The sequence below is a fragment of the Thunnus thynnus genome, chromosome 4, assembly GCF_963924715.1.
Source record: "Thunnus thynnus chromosome 4, fThuThy2.1, whole genome shotgun sequence".
NCBI lineage: Eukaryota > Metazoa > Chordata > Actinopteri > Scombriformes > Scombridae > Thunnus > Thunnus thynnus.
Window position 1 is genome coordinate 34,813,631 of NC_089520.1, and position 27,326 is coordinate 34,840,956.

General features: G+C 38.8%; 1 protein-coding gene across 1 annotated transcript; it reads right to left on the bottom strand.

Annotated features, from left to right (window-relative positions):
• Positions 1–209: 209 nt before the first annotated feature.
• stmn3 (stathmin-like 3) lies at positions 210–27,326 on the bottom strand. Its single transcript, XM_067588472.1, has 5 exons — positions 27,145–27,326; positions 11,319–11,414; positions 8,559–8,737; positions 3,414–3,605; positions 210–519 (listed from the first exon to the last, which is right to left on the bottom strand). The coding sequence occupies exons 1-5, from the start codon at positions 27,161–27,163 to the stop codon at positions 460–462; spliced, it is 546 nt and encodes a 181-aa protein (XP_067444573.1). The 5' UTR covers positions 27,164–27,326; the 3' UTR covers positions 210–459.

The window sequence follows — 27,326 nt, forward strand, 5'->3', positions numbered from 1 at the left end:
GTCATGACAAACTGCTGCTATGCACTACAGGTAAGAAAAGGCAGAGAAATCCTGGCTCACTCACAGTAAACACATGTGGAAAGAAATCAGCTTTATCAGAATAATAATTTTCAGGTGTACCTTTTTTCTAAAACAGTTGTTTTGTGTTCATAGAATATTATTGCTCAGCAAAACCCCTTTTCACCCACAAGATAAACGCAACAAAGACCTTGTTTGGCTCAGAATTGGACTTTATTTCAGCTGTACTTGCCTCTGCTATCAGAATATGTACCTGCAGTTCCAAATGTGTGTGATTTACCAAAAATGAAACAGATGAGTAGCATTATTTGGTGCTGATTAACTACTAGTTTGAGTCCTGAAAAGTGCACTGGTGATATTGGTGAATACAGAACAACAGGAGAACTTTGACACACAAGATTTTCAAAAGTAGCATCCGCTGCCTAAGTGTAGAAAACATCCTCAGCCAGAGAGGTCAGCCTTGAGCTCCTTGTTCCTGCGTACCTCAGCAGCGTGGATTTCCTGTACAAAAGTAATAAACTGTTAGATACACTCAAAGACTTAATGATGGGAGGTGGGGCTTCTGTGGAACATGAAACTTAGAAGCACATCATGTATTTCCTAAGAAACACAGACTGTTTAACCTGAGAGACATTCAAGACGAAAACAGGAAACCTTGATGCTCTTTTCAACAGGTTTTTCAGCCAATACACTCCATATAGTTCTCCGTGCTTTCTCATGCGCAGGAAACTGCATAGATCATGCTGATGTGTTGGCATCCTTCTTCTGTCCTTCTGCAGCTGTTGCTGTTTGTTGCTGCTAGACATGTGTCTGTTGTTGTTGTTGTTGTTGTTGTTGTTGCTGTTGCTGTTCTGCTTCTCTGTGGCCACCACAGTTTAGTTTTTAGTCTTTTGGTCCTGTGTCTGGTAACAATGACATCTATGGCAACTTACATTTATGGCAAGTTTAAAAAAAAAATTGCCATTGACTTATATATTTGTATATTTAAATGCATTTAAAACTATATTTCCAATTCATATGATGTTCTGTCATTTTAAATGTCTTTTTATTCAAATCTGATTTTTAATTTATCAAGTCCATTTTGGCCCCATTTTATGTGCTGCCAAAGCAATTGACTGTTGGTTTAGTTGTCTGCATAGAAAGTCAGTGTGAACGACCGATCATTCACTACCATCACAACGTATCATCATGGTGTCCCTCTAAAAAGTGAATGAAGAAAAAGAACTTTTGAATAAAAGAATTAATTTGGAAATGAGTGAAAATTGGGGATTTTGAAAAAAGGACGTTGCAAATATTTTACATTCGAATGAAATGACACTTCATGCACTGTCATTTGAAACCGAAAAAGAAAAAAAAACTAGCTGAGCAGTCATGGAGATTGTCAGTGTGAATCCCTCCATCGCCTGACAAATATAGTCGGTGCCACTGATGATTATAGTTCCCTCCCTCAACAACTACTGTTTAGCTGAAGTTTGAAGTTCAAGAGAAGTAGATAACAGAGGAAGACTTGGCTACAGCTGCAAAGCCCAGAGTAAAGGGCGGTGTACCGTGCCTTCCTGAAATTTTGTGATATGAGTGCAATGTCTCAAAATAAAATGTCTGTTGCATTTCATGAAAAGTGAAAGAAATCGGGGTCCAAGTTAGTGTAACAGAAACTGGAAGTAACCTCATTTTGACATCAAATACTTCTTCATAGTAAAGGATCATGTGTGGGGGGATTTGGTTGACTAAAACATTACACTAACCTCTGCTAAAACTGTCTTATCTAACTCTTACTGTCTTATTCAACATTTTTTTGCTAATAGAGATCAGAATCTAGAGGATATGATGTGATATGTTATTGTTATGACTGTTTGAGGTGTTAGATGTGTGAATGTATGTTTAATCTGTGTGTCAAAGCCTAAGGACACAAAATGAATTTCAGTGTAAGCAGACAGTAAATTTGTACTGTATCGTTGGATTTTACATAAAATCCTAAAAGTTACATTCATTCCTTAAGGTTTTCATTATATCATACCCCTTTTTGTTGCTCATTATGGCAGGCATTTTAATCAATAGCCAACTCATTCTGTTACATTAAGCAATTGCCTCTCTATATAATAGTTTTTACTTTTACTGATGGAGGCAGCCTTTTCTGTGCTGGATTCAACATGTGACTCAAGGGATTCATACATATATGCATGTACTGCAAGTGACTGGGAAAACAAATGCTGTGTCATGTGCACATTTCACGGAATGCAGAGGAAAATAGTGTAGAGTAAATTTTATTTTAATGGTTTTAGGCCTGTTTTTCTCTAGCGGAAATTAGCATTAGCATTAGAATTATCACCGTTAACCATGATTGTAAATGCACTGTGCTAACCAAGCTAGCAGCTAGCGCTATGGTCAGCTCCACCCTTTCGTCCAAATATGGTCACTTTTGGCTCCAAAAATCAAACATAGTGACATTCAAATCCAAGATGGCAATGATCAAATCACTAAAACCTCTGGATTTAAAACCATTTAATTTATTAATTCTTTATTGTTTTAATTGATCTTTTATCAATTGATATATATATATATATATATATATATATATATATATATATATATATATATATATATATATATATATGTGGTTGCTCCTGTGGTTCAACCTCAGTTTAGTCTCACTGGTGAAGTTTCTGTCTGGATTAAAACCATTTAATTTATTAATTCCTTCTCGTTTAAATTGATATGTTTGTTAGTTGATACATACATATGCGGTTCTCGGCCCATTCCGAACGTGCACGTTTTGAATGGGCACTGTACTAGTTAAGTTAAACTTTATTTAGTTAAGTTAAAAGTTAGCTAGCTGCTGACAGCACTGTAGCTTCATATTTAGCATACAGACATGTGAGTGGTATTTTCTCATCTAATGCTCAGCAAGAAAGTAAATAAGCATTTATCTCAAAATGCCCAACTTTTCCTTTAAGGATTCAAACTTTAACCTATGCAGTTTTAGTTGCCCAAGTTTAGCCATTGAGGTACACTCCTTGATCTGAATGTAACCAAAATAGTCAGCCATACCATCACAACTGAAATAATATTCCCATATATTATTAGTGTGAATACTTTATATGTACTTTATATATATAATCATTTATATGTTAAAAAGGGGATTGTGTCCAATTTGTGCTGGTGTCACAACATTCTAATTTTGGGGGGAAATATTGCTGTCACATATTTTTTATACCCACATTTGAAGTTTTGAGTAAGATTTTCACCATTTTACAAGTTATATAAGCTTGTGTTGGTTTGTGTTGGTTGTGTGACTTACTGAATCAGGACAGTGCTGCAAAAGAGTATGGTTCTCTCCTTGCATTGATAAAATAATAATATTAATTCACAAATTATGACATAATGCAAAGACTTGCTTTCTCACGCAGCCGCTGTTTGAGTGCATTGAGGTGGGCCTCCCGGTTCTCCTTGATGACCTCCATCTTTTGGATGAGCTTCTCCTCCGTCTTCTTGCTAAAGTTGTTGTTCTCCTCACGCACCTTGTAGAGAACCTCCTGCTCATGCTCCCTCCTCTCTGCCAGCTGCTTCAGCACCAGAGCCTCCTGGGACTACAGCAGGATGGGGGGAGGACATATGGGGCACAGCAGACAAAGAGGGTGGAGTCAGCATGATGATGGCAGTTGGAGGTTGGCAGGGATTCATGAAAACCAAAAACCAAGTTCATCAAACAGAAACAAAAGAATGAACATCCATTTTTTTTCTCAAGACTAGCTGAGTTTTCTCATATGAGATGAATATCACACAATGTTTCAAAACTGAAACTCAGTATTTGAAAGCTTGAAATCTAATTAAAAAAGGTTTTGCAAGATTGAAACTAAGTTTTGAAGGCTTGCATAATGTTTTGTAGGCTGAAAAAAAAATCAAATCTCTGCAAACATTTTGTATTTGAGTTTTCCTTCTTCACAACTGCAACACTATTTTTAGTGGTTTCTCCAACACATTTTCAGAGTTTCAAATTTGTCACTGTTCTCCTGGTGTATTAGTTTATTTTCCAGGTTTAAAACCTTGTAAATGGTGATTTGAAAACTGGTGCGCATATGTAACAGATGGTCTGAAAACAAACAGTCATACAGTCAAATATGCTGTGGTGGAATAATTTTCTTGTATAAATAGTCATGACTATCATCTCAGGGACAGTATACAGGGTAGTTAATCATTAATGTATGTAATGTAATATCATTAAATCATTAATTAATTAATCATTAAGCATTAATGGAAAGATTAATGCTCATGACATTTGATTATTAAAGGCCACAAGCCCTCTTTTTATTTTTAGTTTTAGGGACGTTTTAGACATCATTGTTTCAAAAAAAGAATCATATTTGGATAATTGTCAACAGGTCAAGGTCATTAATGATGTCATTTAGGGAGGAGCCTTAAAAGGAAGTCTTGAAAATAATGGTGGGAAATTCTGGGATTTTATAAAATGAGGAGGAGCCCTAAAAAATCACATAAGATAGGCTCCACAATAGGAAGAGCTAAATAGAGTATATGACAGTGCTTTTTGACTTACATTCAGGTTATTGCTCCATGGACAAAGCCTCGGTTAACTTTTATTGCATTTGATACACAGTAAATCTTATTGCATTGAACTCTGTTAAATGAATTTCTGTGATAACTTTTAAAACAATAGAGACCGGAGCCGAAGTATCAAAATTTAACAGAATTTATTTTCTTGTACAAGAAGGCGCGTTTCACAATGCAACATACAGGGCTCCTAATGGAGCGCTTATAACAGGGTTTTATACACCTTAAGTGGGTGTTACGGTTCTTTTCTTAATCTATCAAATACAGACTTATAGATAACATGATGTCTGTTTTCAGTTCTCCTGTCCAGGAGCCATCCTGCCCAACTGACCCCCAGATGACATGTCTCACCCTGTCTCCAACGAATTTTAATTTCTACATCTTCCTCTTTACAAATATAATGCTGAACCATCTTGATTTTTGGAACAAATATGTTGTGGGATACCTGAAGTTTCATAGGCCCATCTTAAGAGTTTTTCCATGACAATGCTGTATGAAAAAAGATGACGTATTACAAGCTGCACCAATCCTGTGTTTTACGTGGGCACAGTCGCTTCCCCCCCCATCCCCTAATCCCATCTAGACATGACTCATGCTAACGGGCTAGCTTCACCTTTTCAGCCCAACTAACTCAACCTGCAAGCACCCAGGCTACAACCACAGCCATGGTGGAGTTTAGTTATTTAAAACAAGCACATTCACAGCATAATCGACCTTGATGTGTTTAATCTTTAAATCTTTAAATTTCATTATATTGATTATATGAGATGGGATTAAAGCAGGCAGATACACTGCTAATCTAACGTTGCATTAGCACCTGAAGAGAAATGGGTAAAACAGAAGTTCATGACAACAAAATGATAAACAAAACACACAAACCACACAAACACAGAGTTGCATGGATTACTGTGGCATTCAGTTTTATTTTTCATGTGAATTAAATGAAGGTTGCCCTGATAGAGAGAGTGTGTTGCTGAGACAGAAACAGGTCTCGAACAAAGTTCATTTTCTGAAAAACGCCATTTCAATGCCATTTTCAGAAGATATGTGGCTTGTGAAAAATGGGTCCAGTATTTACTACGGTGTGTATGGGAAGAAAGAATCAGTAATAATCTGTCCTCATGTACACTTCCCATTGGATTGAATAGACTCAGGACCTGCCTAGTCTCCTAACGGGTGGGGCAGTTGCAGTGGTATTTACAGGGTTAGGTGGGAGTGACTGCTCCACCAATGACTGATGCGCAGTCATTTAAGTAAGTCAGTCTGTGGTCTTGTTGTGTGTTTCAAAATAAAGATTCGCCCTTTGCTTTTTTAGATTTTAGGCTTTCAAACACCGAGTTTCAACCTTTCAAAGCTTTTTTTTCAGTTTCAAAACATGGCGTGATAATCATCCCATATTCTCACAGTTTTAAATGTATCATCTGTAAGATATTTGCTGCTGCACAGCATAAATATATAGCCATGATATATATGCAGGGGCTGACTTGATGACTTAAACATTTCGAAAGTCACTTCGAAAAAAACCCCAAACAAACAGGTTTTAGTTGTGCTGCTTGCACAACAGCACAATTTGTTCATTTCAATTTGTTATTCACTTGGTGAGGTTTTAATAAGTACAATACAATATCATAGATTTTATTATTTATTTAGATCTTTGTTTCTCTGTTGTATAACTGTCATCTAATACTTGTGTCCCACCTTTCATTTTCAAGATCATTTCTACATAATACTTCCTTGTGCCGGTGTTGTAAGCTAGGCTGTGTTGCGTTTAAACTGTCTTTTGCTTATTTCTTGTTGTACTGGCTGCTGGAAAGTCTCCAATCTTGCTTTATGTTGACGCTCAATCTTGGCAGATATTTCTGTGGAAAGCTAAATACACAAAGTACCTCAGCGTTCATTTCTTTACAGCAGGCTTTGAGTTGTTTCATAAATATATCTTGAGGTTACCTTGTGCTTTGAGGTGGGGAGGTGGCAGTTTTGCTGGCACTCATTTAAACGTCTTTACAGTGTGTGGAACTATACATCATTGTCCAGTAACTCATCCAACTACTGTATGTTCAGCAAAGCTGTTTAGCGTCATTGCCTGCCACAACTTGTGCTTTCATACCTGCAGGGCTGTACTACAAGTGCAGGGCTGCTTTACAACTGGCTTATTGTGGATTGAGAAAGGCAAGTCATTATTTAAGCTATTTCCTAACACATCGTTTGGGAAGACTCAAGTTTCATCCTGTGTAATTGTACAATCTGAGTGTCGAAATATCACAAAGGGTAATATAAAGGGTCATATAACATACGTATCCAAAACAACCAAAGGAATTAGAAATGCTCGGAGAAGAAGTTGTGAAGTTTGGTATTAGTGATGTTTTGGCTGGGACAGACATTGTCAAGGTTACACGACTGCATGTTATGTTCTGAAGGCTGCTGCAAGCAAAACACATGTGTGTGAACTCTGTTGAAGATGTTTAGACTCACCGACTGTATCCAGTGTTTTCTACAGCACTGCAGTACAACAGACTAGCCAGTTAATTTAAAGGAATAGTTCAACATCTGGTAAATATTTTTATTTGGTTCCAAATGCAGGACAAAGTGACTGAACATTGACAGTTAAAGGAGTAACGGAGAATTTGGGAAAATACTTCACATATAGAGCTGGACTCTGGAAGTGCTTAGCCTAGCTTAGCATAAAGACTGAAAAAGGGGAAATAACTCGCCTGGCTCTGTCCCAAGTCAAAAAACATTCCTACCAACATATCTAAAGCTCACTAATTAACGTATATAATTTGTTTGTTTAATCTGTACAAAAATGTGTAAAAGAGATAAGTTTTATGGGGTTTATGTTCCCTGACAACTTCTTGGCCCAGTCTTCATGCCATATCCAGACCAAATCAGACGGCGAGTGGGGGTTTTGGCCACAGTGGCGCCGCAGCCTGCAACCTGATGACACGCTGCAGTGGCCAATCATAGTCAGCAATCAGACTGATCAGAGCTGTAAAACTCTGCCATGAGGGAGTACAAAGTACAAAGTACAAACGAGGAGGAGGGGAGGTCATTTCTCTTCATTTGATTACGTTAAAAATAAAGTTAGATTTTGCTGATAACTTCCCGACTCATTTTAAAAAAGACGAGAGAAACAGGGAGAGAGCTGAGAGCATCAGTGAGCGAGAGAGAGAACAGCTGTGGTAGGGTGAGCTAGAGAGTGAATGAAGAGAGGGAACGCTGGTAGCAAGAAAGCTGGTGAATCAGATCATTAAAATCTTATTTTCTGGTTGTTTCACAGCAGTTACACTCCAGAGCAGAACAGGCCCACGCCCCCACACACCTCCGCTCAACCCTGCGGCGGTGTACCGTACCACCTGATTTGGTCTGAATAAGACCTTAGCTAAGCTACAGTGTCACCTAATACTCAACAAGCATAATTCCTAAAATGTCGAACTATTCATGTAGTACAGAACACTTGGTAACTTCATTATGTGTTCAGTGTCTCTGTTCTGCTTTCCCTCAACGCCTGCCCTGCATCGTCCTCATTAACTCCCTGTGTCTGCCTCACCCAATCAACTCCTTTCCTGTTCCACTTGCATCTCATCTCCTCATCAGTATTATTTGTATTTAAGTCCTGGTTTTCAGTTCAGTCTTGTTGGATCTTCTGTTCTGTTTGTTCTGTCTTGTTCAGTTTTGTTCTGTTTTACTCTGCCTGTATGCTTGAGTTTATTAAAGAGATATTCTTCAGTTTACCAACTTTTCAGTTTCCAACTTGATCATCACATGGGACTTAGCAATAAAGAAAATGAAATCTGACTGATTTTGATTGCTTCTTCTTAGAAGTGATAAGTTGTGTGTAATGTGTGAATATAAAATTAAGAGTTTCATTTAGTTAAATCAGTAGGGTAGGAAAACAATATACAGAAAGTTACAATCAGTGGTCAGTGATACTCCAACATGAGACCATGATGCGATGACCTACAGGGTCTGCTTACCTTCCTCCTCTCCTCAGCGGCCTCCAGCCTCTTCTGGAGCTCTTCCAGGGACACCTCCTTCTTCGGGGGTGAGGGCAGGGGCTGAGTCTGGGGTTTGTCCCTGAACTGATCGGGATCCTTCAGGATCAGCTCAAAGGCCTGGCCCGATGCTCGCTTGTTGAAGCCCTTCACCTCCAGGTCTGACACAGCCAGAAGCCAGTTCACACCAATGGTAAAGTACAAGTTAGCGAGCTGCCTATAAAGTGCAAGTTCGTGCATTCATTCATTCTTTCTTTTTTCTTGCTGTTTTCTTTCTCACATATCACAAGGATACAGCTCATGACTGTGTCTCATAATTGTGTCCAAAAAGACAGTACTCTTAGGAGCCCTGTTGGTGATAGATAGAATTATCAATAGGCTGAGGTTTGTTGAAGTCAAGCGTCTCTTCAATTCAAACAGAACATATGTTACAGACACAGAGAGTCTGCAGAGTCTCCGTGGAGAATTCTGAAGAAACAAAGGAAAGTCACTGGTATATTGACGGCCTTGGGAGGCCCTTTGGTTGTTTATAGATTCCTTCTAACAGACCTAGACAAAGCTTTACTGAGCTCACTCTTCCACATGATAACCATGATGTCCATATGACTATCATATTGTTTCCCTCAAGGCCCTACCGCCAAATATATACATACATATGATCATACCTACTCATCTAATACTAATAATATTTCCATCAGTTGGCCTAGGCTGCAGCCTTTGCTGTCATTCCCCAACTCTTTCTCCACTCATTTCCTGTCATCTCTACTTTCAACCATTAAATAAAGGCATAAAAATGGCCCTCCAAAAAAAAAAACCTTAAAGAATTTACAGAATTTGTCACAAGGAAAGAGCTGCAAGAGCTTTTGATAATAAAGCTCTTACTATAAGCGTGTGCTCCAGACATCCAGAGCTGTGTTGATGGGGTAAAGGGTGTAAAACTATGTCACACAAAGACTGACAATTTGTGAGATATGTATCTAATTGATAAGAGTGTGACACAGCCACATAGACCACACACTCTGTACAATGTGCAGAACAAGAGCAAAGACAAGTTCAAGGACAACAAAGGCTCTTTTTGTGTGTGGTCTCTTACTCATTCATTAACCTTGTGTGAGCATTTGTATATATGATGTTTTTCTTTTTTCTCTCCCTATATCTATAAATGCTAACAAAACACATACACTATATACACACAAGTCTCAAGTTCACAATTATTTTTTTGAAATCTGACTGGATTTAGATGATGCAGTTGTTTGAGAATTTAGAGTTCATACAGATATTTCTCAACTCTCAAACAACTGCATCATCTAAATCCAGTCATACTGTCAAAAATAATTGACAATCTGATCTACAGATGATCCACAATCTGAGACAGTGGATAAATATTATATATGAATATTCATAGTATTGTAAAACTGATTGTAAGAGTGCAGAAAAACCCACAGAATACTTTATTCCAGCTGTAGGATTGAATAGTCTTACTCACTCACTGCAATTTATACACTGATCAGCCATAACATTAAATAACCATAACTTCTTCCCATAGTGCATCCTGGTGCCATCTTTTCCCCAGGTAAACGATGCAAACGCACCCAGCCATCCACATGATGTAAAGGACAATGTGATCCATTGTTCCACCTGTCTATCATAGCCAGCATTAACTCTTTCAGCAATTTGTGCTACAATAGCTCTTCTGAGGGATCAGACCAGATGGGCTAACCTTCATTTCCCACATGATCCTGTCGCTGGTTCACCGGTCGTCCTTCCTTGCACCACTTTTGGTAGATACTGACCACTGCATACTGGGAAGACCCCACAAGACCTCTTGGAGATGCTCTGACCCAGTCATCTAGTCATCAAAATTTGGCCCCTGTCAAAGTTGCTCAGATACTTAGGTAAATTGTAACGATAATCCTTTTCCTGCTTTCAACACATCAACTTCAAGAACTGACTGTTCACTTGCTGCTTAATATACCCCACCCCTTGACAGGTGCGAATGAGATAATCAATGTTATTCACTTCACCTGTCAGTATTTTTAATATTTTGGCTGATCGGTGTAGACATGGCCTAATTTACAGGTCATGCCTTTCTTACAGTGTTCTGTATGTTAGCATTAGCTAGTTTCAATAAGCAGCTGTCTGCAGACTCATTCAAAAAACTTCCTATAAAAACTATCCTATAGTGTGTCCTCTGAACAAACATAGTAATATTTGGTGGATGGTTTGTCTGTTGCCTTGGTGGTGATTTAACCTTTTTAATAATAGTCCTTTTATAAAACTGCATTACTTGACATTTAACATTTTTAAGAAAAGCTTATAAATAAAATTCTGTCCCAGATGAGCAAAATACAAGTGTGATGTTTGCTGTTTATGCCTTTCAGCAATGTAAATTATAGTCAGTAGTTGATCTGTGATGCAAATCAGAAATTGTTTAGGTCCTGAAAAAGGTGTTTATGCTTCCTGAAACGGATTTTTCACAACAATTCATAACAGAGAAGATAGACAAAGATACAAAGATAAAGCAGCAAAGTGAATTATTTCCAGCAGAGCGTATGAAAGTTTATAAACTGAATATTAAGGAAAAGGACACAAGGAAATTAAGAAGGGCAGAAGGGACATTCGGTCAAATTATATTTCTATTCTTGCCCTGTCCGTGCCATGCAGTATAAGGCCTCAAACTGAGAGGATCAACACATGGGACATGAGACACAGTCTGAATGGCAGGCAGGCAGACATACTGACCTCCATACTGATAGAGGCTGTTGGGATGTGGCTGTGTGTGGAAGCAGGAGCAGAGCAGAGACAGCATGGACATCTCCTTGATCTTGTCTGTGTAGGCTGTTGTAGAGAGACAAAAGAAAAATTGTTACATCGGCAAGAAACACCTGAAATCGTGATTTATAGGCCAGGTTACAACTCAAATAACCTCTGTGGGGAATCTGGTTTTGCTAATAATAGTACTGTAATTACACAGAAAAATGATTAAAATAACACAATATGTATGCAACAAATATGAGGAATATGAGTGGTTGCACACATTTATGTCTCCATATTACTGGAATGTATCACCATGCATAATCATGGCCACTTAATACAGGAAAAAAGAGACATCCACTGTCATATTCAACATTAGCACAAAGCAGAAGTACTGTTGCAATTAGTTTATTACACCTTGCACACTTGTTTAGTGTTGTGGTTAAACTGTTGACCAGAATCAGAAATTCTTACATGCTTTATGGAAAAGTTTTGTCACAGTATGTCATGACTGAGTATGTAGTGTGTCAGTGCCTCTGGCTGTGTCACATTTAGTCAGATTTCCCTACAGGTTCCTCCACAGACTCTGCTTATCAGCTCTGTGGAGGAACCTGAAAATATGTTATAGTTTCTCTCCTCCCAGATAACATGTTGCACTTGTGTCCTTGATCCTATCTGAACAATGCTCATTCTATTGAAGTAGAAACTCACATGACTCCAAAACGACAAAAATGGTTACCTTTTTAGAAATGACAAAAAACGGGCTTGTTTTTGTTGACAATAAATGTCATAAAAACAACAAGACAAGAGAATGTTTTTATAAGACATACATTTTATCAAAAATATTAGATTACATATAATATTAAAGTGTGAAATGCTCAAAAAGTGCAAATGGGCATAAAAAGCAGACTTCATAATGTGAGCCATCATCAATGCTAAATAAGCTAAATAGAGAAGAGCAGCGGTCACTATTTTTTGGTAAAGAAAACAACAAGCAACAAGGTAGAACGTACTCAAATTGTGTTTTTTGGCTAATGGTGGAGAATTTTTGGAGAATACACCCATCCTGTCTAGGAACATTAGGGCTTGTACAAAGAAGAATTATGCAAGAGTTCAAGCTAATGCCATTTAAACTGAGAATATTTCTGAGTCTATAGTGAAATGTAATGAAGATTTGCAGGATTGTTTGGAGCTGATATGTGTAGCAAATTTGTTTGCAATTGTGAAATAAATGTATGGGTTCAGGCAGTTTCTGTTAAATTGGCTGCAGCTAAGACTTTATCAAAAAACTGCAGGAAACATTCTGGCTGGTTGTTCTCTGTTCTGTTCCAAATATGTGTGTGTGTGTGTGTGTGCATGCGTGTGTGTGTGTGTACCCATGTACACGTGTACATGGACACGTGCGAGTAGGAATGTAAGCAAATAGGTGGCAATCAAAAGGAAGTGATTGGTCTTCAGGGCACCCATAGGTGATGGTGCCAAATCTGCGTCTCCCTCTCCTCCCAATGAGCTATGCTTGGCATGGTTTATGCTTTCATCTGTCTGATCTTCACTTTTCCATTCTGATGGAAATATGTATTTGGAGCTTGTAGTGCTGCCACTTATTGATCTTGCTTTGTACTGTTTGTTTATTTAAGTAATACTTATTTTAATTTGGTTTCTTTAATTGTGTTATATTCTATATGTTATAACTCCTTTTTTTTAACCCCTTTAGTTTGATTTGTTCCATTTGTCATGTTGGACTTGCCCACCCTGAAGTTATTCCCAACTCCATATTTTTCTTTGCTGCCATTGTCAATAAACCCTTTAGTTATTAGTTATTGCAGTCTGTCTAATGAGACTTGGGGAGATGCCATAACAACATGGAATACCAAAAAACAAAAACCTTTCTTGGGCTAATTACACAAAATAATTACCACTACAACAAAATGCAGTTGAGCACCTAACCAAATGGTGCAAAAAGTAGCAAGTGCCTAAAGACAACTCTCAACTTGCAATACCTGATCCAAAAATGTAAGACACCATTCTAAATGATGAGGAAAAGACTCTTATCACATGTCAGCATGACCTCAGCAATGTAATGGAACCAGAGTAACAGGTCTGTCTTGTCAGGATTGTAGCGGGTTTGGGTCTTGTGCTTACTGCTCTTTTCACGTACTTCAGTTTCCTTGTTTTCTAAACATTGGAAGGGAAAGAAAAAATAACACAGTGGAAAACTACACCGTAACTCCTTCCTCTCTCTGTGTGTGTAAGCTGCTATATTTTGATACATGGTCCCTTTGCAAGACAAGGCCATAAGAGTGTAATCACTGCCTTCAGGGCGTTATTATTGCAATTGACTTAGTCATGTACATTGCCAAACCACTTTGTACTTTGGTCACAGTTGCCCATTGTGCCTTGTCAATAATTCAGCCTTGACACTTGGTAAACCAAACCAGTGCAGTACTTCGGTAAATACAGTACTTCTCCATTGACAGAGCATGCAGTGCAGTCTGAGTGGAAGAGTAGGCTTTAAAAATGGGAAGCACTTGTCAGATATACAAGCTTGAGAGCAAAATAAAGCAGAAGTATGTATTTTATAATAATATATAATAATATAATAATCATGACGCTATCATTGTAGGGCATCAAAGTCTGACACTTTCAATCCTACATATAGTGGCTTCAAACTGTCTAACAAAGATGAAAAAACTCCACAGCGTCCAATTGATTCTTACTTGAATATATGAGGTTTATTACAACACTGGTATCTGTTATCGGAGAAGCCTTGGTACAATGTATACATAGATATAGTCACACCAAAACACATACAGTATAACAGTCATTTCTTATAGGGTAGCTTAGATCACGCCACCTGTGAGGGGAGAAATGTGAGCATCTCTGAGTCAGGGTGAACTCTAATTCAAAATAATGAGGTTCGTTACCCATCCAAGGCTACCACCTTATCTCATATCCTGGCACATACTCCTGCAATAGATGATAAAATACACATTTATTTGGACTAAAACAAATGTTTTTGATAGTGAATCATTATCAGATCACATCCAAAAGTGAATGAAGAGTGTCTCCTCCTCATTAATGGAGATGCTGCAGATTCATACTATTTCACCACATGAAATGTGTACTTCACCCACAAGTAGTGATGAATTCAAATTTACAGTACAGTATGTACTAAGTTAACCACACAGTCCTGGGTTTGAACCTTGAATCCAATCTCTACTCTTTTATTGTACTTGTTTATCTTCACCATCAGTTGCCTCTTAAAGCGTCAATGTGTCATCCTAACGATCTCATGGCTGAACCTGTTCCCTACCCTCACCTTACAAGACACTGAAGCTGCATTCCAGAGGTGTCAACATAAAATCAGTTAATAAGTACAATAGTTAATAAGTACATGTCAGGCTGCACTTGCAAACGGCCTTCTGTAATCCACAGAAAATTTGCATCCAACCCTGCAGTTCTCCTCAGCTCTACAGAGCTTTTTAGCATCTTTAAGTTGTTGTGGTTTTACAGCCTCACAGTCTCACTGCTCTCATCAACATCTAAATCCTCCAAAAAAGCTCTGATAAATCCACTGTCCACTACCTGCCCAGCATAGTAGACTTGGATGGCCAGAGGCACGACTCCAAATGAATGCTAATGTTGCTCTATGTCACCTGGATGTGTAAATAAAACTGCTAACACGTTAGCCAAAACAACTTTATAAGGTGATAAAATGTCAACGTTATATTTAAAGCTAATTTTGTTGCCCCTGAGCAGCCAAGAAAATCCATCATTATTGCTTTAAACATCATATTCATAACATCACATCAAAACATTGATGTCATTGTAGACAGATAAATGTGCAAGCAGAAATTTTTCACATTTGCAACATCTAGGTGTCATTTCTGAATACCATGAACAACTCTGTCTTCTAGCAATGATGGTTATATACTGTACTACTAAATTGTTTTTCCAATAAAATTGCACTGACAACTGTAAACACAAAGCAATGTTCTTTCAAATGAATGAAGCGCTACATTTATATTCTGGTCTGAAGTTGGATGGAAGTGGACGTTCAACACGCTGGACTCTGACATTGGAGACCAAGGTTCACATCCTGAGTCCTGTGTGTGTTTAGTTTTAGACAACAAAGTGCTTGGTTAAGGTTAGTTAAAGATCATGGTTTCAGTTCAATCTTAATGAACACGGTGCTCATGTTTCAAGTCACTACAGACTTTTTTTGTATCAACCCAAGACCATGATCTTTCCCTAACCTAAACCAAGTGCTGCCAGTGTCTAAACACAGCCATAACAAAGTTTCATAATGCTGAGGGCTAGTCTGTAGCCAAGATGATAGCATCTACTTTTCAAAGTCATTTGAGGCCACTTGCAAAGTAACAGTGCCAAGTACAAAGTAGTGCGACCATCAGTTTTGATGTCCATAATGTTGTCTGGAAGCTTTTATTGCGTGACTGAAACTAAAGTGCAGCACAGTACATTTCAGGAAAAGTTGTTATTTTTAGAAAAATTCTGAATTATTAACATGTACTTCAAAGTCACTTTCTGGCCTCACAGCCTTCTGGGATATTTGTGTGGTGCTTGCTGCTGTCTGTGGATGTGTGTATGTGCCTCTGAGTGAGTGACTTTGCTCTTTGCAGTAGCTAATCCTCCCAAATGGATTTGGATGCAACCCAGAGTCTTCAAAGTCAATAATGAGAGTTGTGAGGATGAGGCGGCTCCCCTGTTGTTTGGACTCAGTGTTACTGGCTACGCAGGTTGGGCTGCTTTGCATTTTATTTACATCTGTGATGATAACTGCCAACAGGGACTTTAGATCCCTGACTTCAGTCTTTAAGCCAGTGCCTCCTCCTAGGCGATGTAAGTAGTGTAAAAGGGCACCAAGTCAGTGTCCCAGAGTTTGCCCTAACATGATCTATGAACTTGTAGTGAGATGGAATAAATAGTAGTGAGCTGATTGAGCACACACAAATACAAATATGAAGCAAACACACCAAGGCACATTTAATATCTGTCAACAAGAAAGAAAATCTGACAACAATGACTGACAGTTAAGAGCTAGAGAGAGAAGTATACCCAACTGTTTACTATGAAAGCATTGCCAAATGTCAAGATTTGTGGTTTCTTACCATTTAAATCAAACATTTTGTTGCCATCTGGAATATTTATTGTTGTGTCATGACTTGCCCTCATGGGTCAATGTAGGGGTATAATGTCAAGCTACCATCTCTATATGTATATGTCTATTTTGCAAAACTATCTATATTAGGATTTATGCTGTTCATCCATCCAGTGGAGTTCCACACACTTGGAAAGTCTATGACAAGGAGCATGACAAGTGGCCAAGCAGGTTTTAGGGGTTCTAGAAAAAATATAATGAAGCCACCATGTGTATTTGTGCTGCTGTATGCTCTGCTTGAAGGGTATTTAAAGACAGGGTACATGCACAGTGCACAGATAGAGGGTTAAAAGGGGCCCACACACACATTTATACCCCAATGTTCACATTGCTGCTAAAGAGCACTGAAGCTTTTGCTGGAGGCCCACAAGGGGCCAACATCTTATTGAGACACTTGGTTTTTTCTCTCATTTGTCACCTATATGTATGGACATTTATTGTAATGATTCAAGGAATGTAAACATAATAGAAGTGTGAAGACAATATGTAGACAAATACTTCTATTGTATCACAAAGCAACAGCAGGTCTATTCAAACAGTGTCAAGATATTCTGAGATTAGAAGAACAGGCCAAGTGTGTTATGACTGATAATACATCTAAGATATTCAAAGACAAAAGGTTTAATTAAGTTCTGCAGGTGTCAACTGTACACCCAGTTAACACAATAACTTAAAGCATGCTCAGTCATCTTGAGGAATTTGGTGCATTAATTGTCAGAAAGTACAACATGTTCATGTGAGCAACAGGGCTGTGGCATTTTAAAAATATCTCACTGTCATTTGACAGAATTAAGATAACACAAGAGGTAAAGCTCACAAGTATGATATCAGGTCCAGCCTGTTTACTCTTTGATTACAAATACAGAAGAACAGCATTGAAAGGTTTCTGTGTACACCACCAACCATCTGTTGTGTGCTCACATTTATATCATAGCTGTTCACAGGGGAGTTATTCAAGTTTAACCTGAGACAGTTAACTCTTCAAACATCTTATTTCCGTCATTTAAAGTTCAGTAACATCAATGTACTGTACTGTAACTATTATATACTATATATTGTACGGTATATTGAATTAGACTATATAATGAATATATTACATTTCATTATTGACAGTGTATTTTGAGAGACTATGAATTTGAATATCAATTGTGTCGTAATTAACTTCAAATATAACCCTAACCCTAAGGAACAATGTGCCAGCAAAAGGCAGGGAAGAAGACAGTAAGTCCTCCAAATTAAACGACCAAACACGTTAACTGTGTCTTTCCAAAAACATTACAAATCACTGTTAAAAAATAATTATGTTTTTGTGACAACACGGTCTGCTTAGGTTTAGGCACAATAACCACTTGGTTAGGTTTAGGGAAAGATCATGGTTTGGGTGGAAAATTATCACTTTGTTAAGGTTAGAGAAACATTTGGTATGGGTTAAAGTTACTTCCTTAAAGTAAGGAAACCTTTGTCGCCATGGCAACAATAACTTTTAAAAAAGTGTTTAAAACTGTCCTGACTCGCAGCTGGAAATGTGACACTCACAGCTGGAAATGGGAAAGTGGCAAAGTCCACTGTTTGCAAGTTTGGGCTAAGCTATACACCCAACCCACCACCTGTGAATGAGGAAATTTGTTATATATACATCATCTGATCTGCACCACAGCTCTGCGTCATAATTACTATGACCACTAGATGGCAACTGTTATTTAAACGTAACTATATGTCGTTTTTGGGCAACTGACATTACACCCTATTGTGTTAAGACTGCTAGCAAGCAAACATGGATGCAAAGAATGCAGGGTTTAAAAACTTCAAAAAATGTTACAAAATGTTTTATGAGAAAGGAAATGCATTTAAAATGTTTGTTAGACCTCAAGGATACCCACAATGTGCTTTGGTGAGAAACAATGAAAACTCCACAGTGCACCTTTAAGGTGACATGTGGGTGGTATTAATCACTCAGAGATCATAGATCATTAAAGCCCTTAAAAACCTGGCTTTAAATCTTAATCATTTCTATATAACATCAAACATATCACAATACATATGTATAAATAAGGCTAATAAATAAGACTAAGTAATGAACAATCACAGTAAAAAAAAAATAAAAAAATATTTAGGTCTTACTATTAATAGTTTAACAGTCAAAAACTCATCTAACCTGCTCCATCAGGACTGTGTGGGTGTGGTTTGATATTTGATTGACAGTGACCGATCAACCCACCTACTGTCATTACATTTTGATTTGCTAAAACCTGAGACATCACCTTTTTGAGTACTGCCCACTTCAAACTAGAGAGAAGAGCACAGAGAGACAGCTAGATAAAGAGATCTATCGTGTATACATGGCGGATCGAGCCTTCTGCTCTGCTGCATCACGCATGTGGAACAGCCTTCTTAACCATCTGACAGACCCTAGTCTCTTAAAAAAGGCCTAAAAACCTTTCTATTTAGAAAGGCTTTTTCATCTTAACTCTTATTATTTTCTTTAAGTTGTGTGTTGTATACTTTTAATGCTTTAGCACTTTGAGTTTCACTATTGCCTTCACTAGTGCTCACTATGAATGAAGAGTGTGTTACAAATTAAATGTATTATTATTTTTATTTTAAGTGAAATAACCAAACTGTTCTAAGAAGCTGATTGAGAAAATATGTTTTTAAGACCAAAACCAAAACTGGATGTTAGATGAGGACATTGAAATGCACTGTAAAGTATTTTTTTAGTGATGCTTGTGACCCTTCCCTCTCTGCATCAAGGCTGCAAAACAAACCAGTCCCACATGAAGGTTTCCTCCTGTGTGTGTGTGTGTGTGTGTGTGTGTGTGCTTGTTGATAAGCCTGAAATAAAAGCCAGTCATTGCCCCAAATGGGAGTTGTTGCCAAGGTGACATTATGGCAGCTGTATAAGTGAATAGGCTACCGCAAGCAAAACACCTGCAGTTAAATACAATGATTCAGTGTTTCTCAATGCAGGTTCAACCCTGGAGACCATGTGGATGATTCCATACCTGGTAAAGAATGAGTATAATTTCACTCTAATGGGAAATTAGCTCCATGAGAAAATGAAGAAAATGAAACGGCTTTAGGACAGTTGTAGGATAGTTCTGCACCAAACATTTTCCCAGAGAGCAATCTGTGTGGCTGAAGTATGCAATATGTTTAGAGGTAACGAGCCATGAACACTTTCTGCATTATCCATTATAGTATATATTACACATCGACCCAGATTCCAGGTTTATTTACACCACATTTGATGTTGAAACACGCCCTCTGCTGTTCAAAAAGGCAGACGACAACTGGTTTAAACAAAAAATTTAACTATCAAACATATATTGTGCTACATACTCTATATCTATGATAGCAGAAGAAGTTTGGTTGGTTTGAAACAACGTTCTATGAGTATTTCGTTATGCAACCAAGTCCTGCAGGCTGAATAAGATATGACCTGAACTCATTCGCTAAGATGGACGTTTTTCCACTGAGAGATGTTTTCGTTGAGAGAACCTTGAGTTGTGTAGTTGCAGGACAGATTTAGAAAGCTGTCTCTAAAGAGACAGGTTATGATGTGATGTTGTGAAGGTCTTTCCTCCTAAAAATATAACGTTAGTTCAATGTCCTGGGTCTTTCTGACATGACAGAAAAAGTGGGATCTGTGCATTCACCACAAGGTCATTTATTATTGAGATGCTCATCAGGATGGACGCATTAGTCCCACTCAGCAACCAAACCACGTGTTTCCTTATGCAATCTCTCTGTCCCAGTCTCACTGCATCATGAAAGAGAGGAAGACTTTCTTCTTCACTGAAATGCTTCCAAATCAAATAATACAATGCAAATCTCCTGCAGCCTATTTATTTCTGCCCACAGAATAAGAAGTGAAGCAGCCATAGAAGACCACTAAATACTGTGTTATATTATCATTTTGTACAGGCCATATACAGTAATGGCTCATCTGCTCCGTTAAAACCCAGCTGAAGTCAGAGGAACTGCTACTTATAGGCTACTTAGTTTTTTATTGCTAATTAAAAGAAGATGAGCAAACAGAGGAGGGAAGAGTGATAAGGTTTAATGAGCCCAAGCTGATAAATCTATATTATACATCAGTATATACGCAGGGCACAATAAGAAGCTTTAAGGGAGGGTGCTAGTTTTAATTGCACTTCATTGTTGTTCTGCATATTGCAAAGTTTACTTTTGAGGAAAAGACCTAGTAGGTGAAACGTCTTTGATATTGGATCTTGTCTGGATGCACTGTCATCGTTCACATGTGATGCACACATGTAGATGATACAATATATGTATGTTCCATTTGTGGAATTAAATATTCCATTACACAGTTGGTATAGGCTGTAATGTAGTACTAAAGAGTATTAAACATTTATCATATTTGTTGAATATGAATATGATATAACCTTAGTATACTTACATACTGTGTATCAATTTAGCCACTGCATTTTCATCATGAATTATTTCATGGATTTAGCTTGCTAAATTAAATTTAATTCAGCCCTCACACAGTGTCATGTGACATAGGCAGCAGGTATCTCACTGGATTCATGTACCCAATTACATATTTGGAGAGGTTTGCATGGTGCACACGTGAGACTAAGAAGACCAGCACAAGAACCATGCAGCTGGCCTGCAGTGGTAAGCAATGATCTTCATCTGAAGATGTGAGTGCAGAGTTAATCACCCATAAAGAACAGACTTCATCTTGTTCATTTATCTACAAAGAAAGAAGGTGAAGAGGGAAAACGGTCCCTATCAACTATGTTACTGAAAGACACTGTTAACCATGATGTTAAATTACTTTCTCACTTATAAGAATACCACCAGCAGCAGCAGCAGTACAAACAACAGTAACACTAATAAAATAATAATAATTCTTATTTATTTATTTTATTTAAAAGAAAATGGAAACAGACTTAAACTTCACTCAAGCTTCCACTGAAGAGACAAAAACATCAGATCTGTGTGGAGCGATGAGGAGACTGTAACGTTCCTCAAATGAATACAAACAGAAAGTTTTCTAGATTCTAGAAAACTGGATGAAAATATGAATCTAGATGGTTTTCCATTATTTGAGGTTTGACAGGCTCCCTTTTAATTACATCATTTGCGCCCTCTTCTTCTGTAATGGCACTATTTTCTGAAAATGTGGCGTTACATTTGGATGGAAACTTGGCTATTGTGTCGCTACAGATCTCATGTTTTCATGCTCATGTTTTCAGCCCTGGAGAAACAAACATAATGCATCCATTAATGCATCTCCTTCTTCTTACTGTTCTTTTTGGTGGAATATATTAAACTCAGCTATTGAATGTATGGCTAATGGTTAACATTCATACTCCCCCTCTGCAGAGTGAGTCACATTGTGGGTAGGCAGCTCACAGGAGTGTTTGGATCTATCATTGTACAACATTTCATCAGTGTCTATCTAAAGTAGGGCAAGGTAACTGTTAGATAGGCTCCATGGGAGAGATACTAGCACAGTCACCTTGGTTACTCTACAGAGTCCTCAAAATGGCTGACTTGTGCACCAGGAGGTAGTATTATGGATCCAATCAAATCTCATTTCAGAGGAGGAAAGGCAAATGTGTTCATTATTTATGTTCAGACTCCACACTGTGAGCTGCCAGCATAACGATGTGTCAGCTGTGAATTTCTGTCTCTTCTCTTTTCTCCTTCCACACAACTAGCTTTCTGCTATGCTTTGTCTGTGGAGGCTAAACAGCAGCGGGTAAGGAGCTGTGTGCGTGCAGAAGAGAGGAACACAAAGTGTGTACACAAAAGGCGACATCTGCGAGACAAGGCACAGGGCGGAGATTCACTCGCTAGGCTGAGAGCATGCAGCTTTTGATACATTATTCAAGAGTTTGGTGCAAAAGGAAGAACTCTAAATACTGATGAAAACAACGCTGGGCCTGGTTCACCTGAGAACTGCAGATTACTGATCATTTAGACATCTCTAAACTACTGTAACTTCAATAAAGCCAGCAATATGGTCGTGTTTAGTGCTGTCATAGCAAGAATGTGGGTTACATGATGTCACTGTGGATCACTGCATTTATTTCTAAACCTGCTGAGGATACCAGCAGTTTTGCTCAAACAGTAAATTGAAACTGTAAAGAGAGAATTTCTCATACTTTTGTTGGGTAATTCTTTGGGGTGATAAACATGCTAAGTAATTCTGAGCAGCAATTATAATCTTTTATATCATTTACAAATATCTGCTGCGCTACCACAGTGCATACAGTGAGAAATGAATGTTACGATATTGTAACCCTACCTCTATAAGCAAAGGTGGACTCTATGGGTAATACTCTCCTCCGATCACACGCGCACAATTGCTCACTGAAATTTGCATGTACGTAGCCGGCCAGTTGGGACACGCCTACTGATTACGTGTGTACCACATAGTATATATAGCAGAGTCACGCCGTTACTCACATCCAGAAACCATTTCAGCAGATACCATAGGAGTGGCAGTATCCATAGGTAGAGGCCTCCGCCTGTTATTATAGAATTAGGGTTACAATATCATAACCTTCGTTCTATCTCATACAGGTTCCACCCTCTACTGGATTCTATGTGTACAGTAGGCAGAGCCCGATGAATGTTTGCACTGCCGCAACATGTCATCAGACTGCCTCACTGAGCCCACCCGGCTATAGGTTAGTTGCCACAGCCGCTTCAGCAGAGCAGTAGGGGGCTCAACCCAGCCCAGCTTACATGAACATGAAACTGAGTGTAACCATGACCTAACCTCACAAGGGTCATAAATCATACAACAGACACCCTGCACACCTCATCCCCAAGTCATCATGGATCATGCTTGTAGGCTTGGGAGATGCACTTACAAAGCCAACTAGCTCAAAGCCAACTAGCTAGGCCCCTCTTGGATAGGGTTTTATCAGCTACACCTCTCCATTAATACAAATACATTATTTGGCTCCCAAAATGCTCCCAAGGGACTCTCCATAACCTGTTGGTCCTCTACTCCTTTCGACAAAGTTAGGTCATAAAAAATAGGCAATAAATGAAGAGTGCAAAGCAAGAACCACCTTTAAAGTTCTTCCCTGCATGCTACACAGTGTGCTGTCTCTGTGTTATGGGTGTATAAATAGGTAGAGGTCTGTCTGCAGTGAGGCAATGAAAAACATTTTAGCTCAGTAGTCAGCAGAGTCGTCCCAGTGTGGGGACCTCCTTCGTCAGGTAGTTTATTCATGAACACTTATTGTAATACTTTAATTTTCTAAAATTAAAAGTCTGCACTCTCAGGAAGGAAATCTGTCCTGTGACTGGTGACTTCGTTTTCAGCAGCTCCTTCCTGGACACTTCGACACACTGCCAAATGTCCACGAGAGAAGGTGAAACAAAGGCTGGTTGAGCCAGATGAGACGGGTTGTAAAAGCCTTTATGTGCCTCGCTAGTGTGGGGCAGTGTGAGCCCTTCACGCTCCGCCGCCATGGCCAAAATCTTCGGGAAATCATGGCGAACTGAAGTTGGAGGTGGATATCCAAAGGTCAGCGATGTTGCAGACACAGACAAGAGGATGATGTCACCGTCTATCTGCAAAATTGCTGGGACAGTCATAGGCATTTGGATGTGGAGATCTATCTTGTCACAGCAGAGACATTGTCAGAGCAAGATGTTACACAGCTGAAAGTGGTCCCACTGTTGCTGGTGTTGAAACGGAGGAAGTCCTTGGCAGTAAATGTAGGGCGGTGGCTGCATCATGCCACTCTCTGTGTGGTCCCGACCAAGGTGAAGCAGAAGAGATGTCCGGCGGTGGTGGCGACGAAGCTGGGGCACGATGAACAGGAACCAGCTTGCTGGAGTGGCGACTTCATCCGTGGAGAGGAAAGGTCAGTGAGTAGATTCGCCATCACTGAAGTGAGAAGGATGCGAGCAGCAGCGAGATACTGCCTTATATACTGTGTGGGACACACGTAATGGGTAGGAGCATCCTGATTGGTCGGCTACGTACAAGCGTTCCGTCTTACTACTTGGCAAATGAACCATTATAAGCCCTGGTGCAAGCATACCTGGCTTTTAAAGGGAATGGGAGATGACACTATGATTGGTTCATTGCATGTTACGCCCAAAACACACCCATGATTAATTAAGAGACTAAGGATAACCCTTCTGAACCATGTGCATGATGCTGCAACCATTTTTTCTGCTGTTAAACTAGCAAAAGCGGACTTGGACACACCCTAAATGCACTTGCACCATGTGCTTCAGACCGTGCGCTTTGGATTGTTAAAATAGGGCCCACAACGTCTTCAGGCTCAGATCCACTTTGATTCACTGGCTGAACTGAGGAATATGTTCCCCATCATAAATTTTTGAGATGAAACCACAGTCCAGTTCATGAGAAATAAAAACACATTTGAGAAATGCTGAGAGACAGACAAAGATCTACATTGATTAGGATTTCAGCTCACTCAGGTGTAAAATCAGCTGGTTGTGAAATCAAGAGGATGATTCATTCATGAGATAAACTGATGACAAATGTAGGATGGTGTGTGGACAAAGGGATGGAAACTGTATTTTTGCTGGCTTTGCTGGCCAGGCATGAATCCTCACTGACCTCAGCTATCAACAACAGGGAACTGAATGTAATAATGCACACAGAGGTTTTCAACAAATCATAAGCACTCTATACGGTAACACTCCAGGCCATATTATGGCCTATAGCAAAATGCTCAATGTGATTTTAAGAAATCTAATGGCAAAAAAATATTTATCAAAATTGAAAGATGGTCATTAGTGAAAAGTTTGAAAAGACTGCTGTTAAAACATTTGTGGAAGATTTTAAAGACACTTGATCCACAGGATATCAACCATTCACTAAATTGTCAATTGATACTGTTGCAGAAATACAGATAAGAGACTAAAAAACAAAAACATATGTAGATAATGTAATAAATGCATATATATATATATATATATATGTCCTTTACATATGCAAGCTAGCAGCAGGGCTCGGTCAGTGCACCACTGTACTTGTGGTCCAAAGAGGATAAATCTCACTGACTTTGGTGATCGTCTGACTTTTCCTCCCACACCATTATGAGGTTGATATTTGAGGTCTCGAATGAAATATCTTCACAACTATTGGACAGATTTCTTTGGTTTATGACCACATTCCAATCAGCCTCAGTTGTACTTTGTGTTCAGAGCTAATTATCAAAATCTAACATGCTAAACTAAGATGGTGATCAAGGTAAAAATTATGCCTGCTAAACATCATCGTGTTCTAACTTTGAGAACAAACACACAGCAAGTTGCAGATCAGTGTGAGTCCATCAAAAAAGAAAAAAAAATATGTGGCATAACTCTTCTTCTCCATACCAGGTGGTGGTGAAAACAAGATAGCAGAAGTGTTTGGTGAATAAATTATAGTTCACTGGACAGGAGATGTGTGGTGCGTTTTAAACATCAGAATGCTGTGTTTCCATTAGCATTTAGCTCACAGTATTGCTGTAGAATCACTTGTGTTGACTACTGGTACAGTCCAACAGACTGGGGTAGGCTGCATATATGATTAATCAAACCATTGTATAAAAGTGCTTGACTCAGACATGACATCCTCTTCTTAGTTGTATAGTTAGCTCTTCACTGATACAATAAAGTATGCATGAAGAACTAGAATGCTCGGAAGATAGAGATTCAGAAAGATTTATAATATTCAACCATTTTTGTGAATTCACTCTCTGATTTGCACCGTCATAGGAGGAAAAGGCTTTGTGTGATTATTAAAAAAAGGCTTTTGACCTGGTTACACATCAGTAATTGCCTCAGATTTGAAAGGAAATGTACTAAATCATATTTTAACTGCAAAATCCTGTTAAAGTTGTTGTAAGGTGTCTAAGCATTTTGTGTGTAATTCTGGAGTACCGGAGGGAGAAAATGTATCTCCATTTTTGTTTGCCTTGTGGTACTTCGTTAGCAAACATCAGGGTTTAACGGGTTCGCACATGAGATGAACACAATGTAGACACACAGGTTTATTTAAGATTATATGTTTTACTTTAGAATGATGATTATACTACTTACAGAACATACAGTAGATATATACAATGAGTTTAACTTTTTACCATGTAATATTTTGTAGTTTGCCAAATATCAGAGCATATCAGTACTGAGCTGTGATAATCCCTGCAGTATTAATCTTGTCTATTTTATCCTCCCCTACCTGCAGTAAAAAGTCCCCAGCATATGGCAGTGAATGACAATTTCTGCAGCACTGCCATTCTCAGCGTGAGTCAGTGTGTTTAGTTTTTTGTGTTTTAGATCTGCAGCGGCAACCTGCCATTGAATCAAAGGATATCACATATTACTGCACATGAATGATCAATCACCTGCTTTTCTAGATGAATCTGACTGCGTTTACATGTCGGATGGGACTGTGGGAGGGTCTCCATATCTACATCAAAGCACCAGCAAAATGAGAGAAGAAAATCCCAGTTGCCATGACAATTACACAGATACACAGAAACCCTCTCCACCCATGGCAATATTAGATATTCTACTTAAAACAATGCAACCCTCCTCCCCTCCCCCTGCCACACACACACACATCCACACCATTTCAACTAACCGACGAGCTGGTGGTGTAACATGTCGTCTTACCTGATACTGTGCTGGTCATTGTTGCTGACAGTGGAGGAGAGAGCCGGAGGATGCTGCTGGATGGAGGAGAAGAGAGAATGTGAAGGAGTCAGAGAGAGAGACGGGAAGAAGAGGAAGACGGAGAGAGGGGGAGGGAGAGGATGGGCTGGGCGTGTGTCTGTGCCCTGAATGGTGCAGTGCAC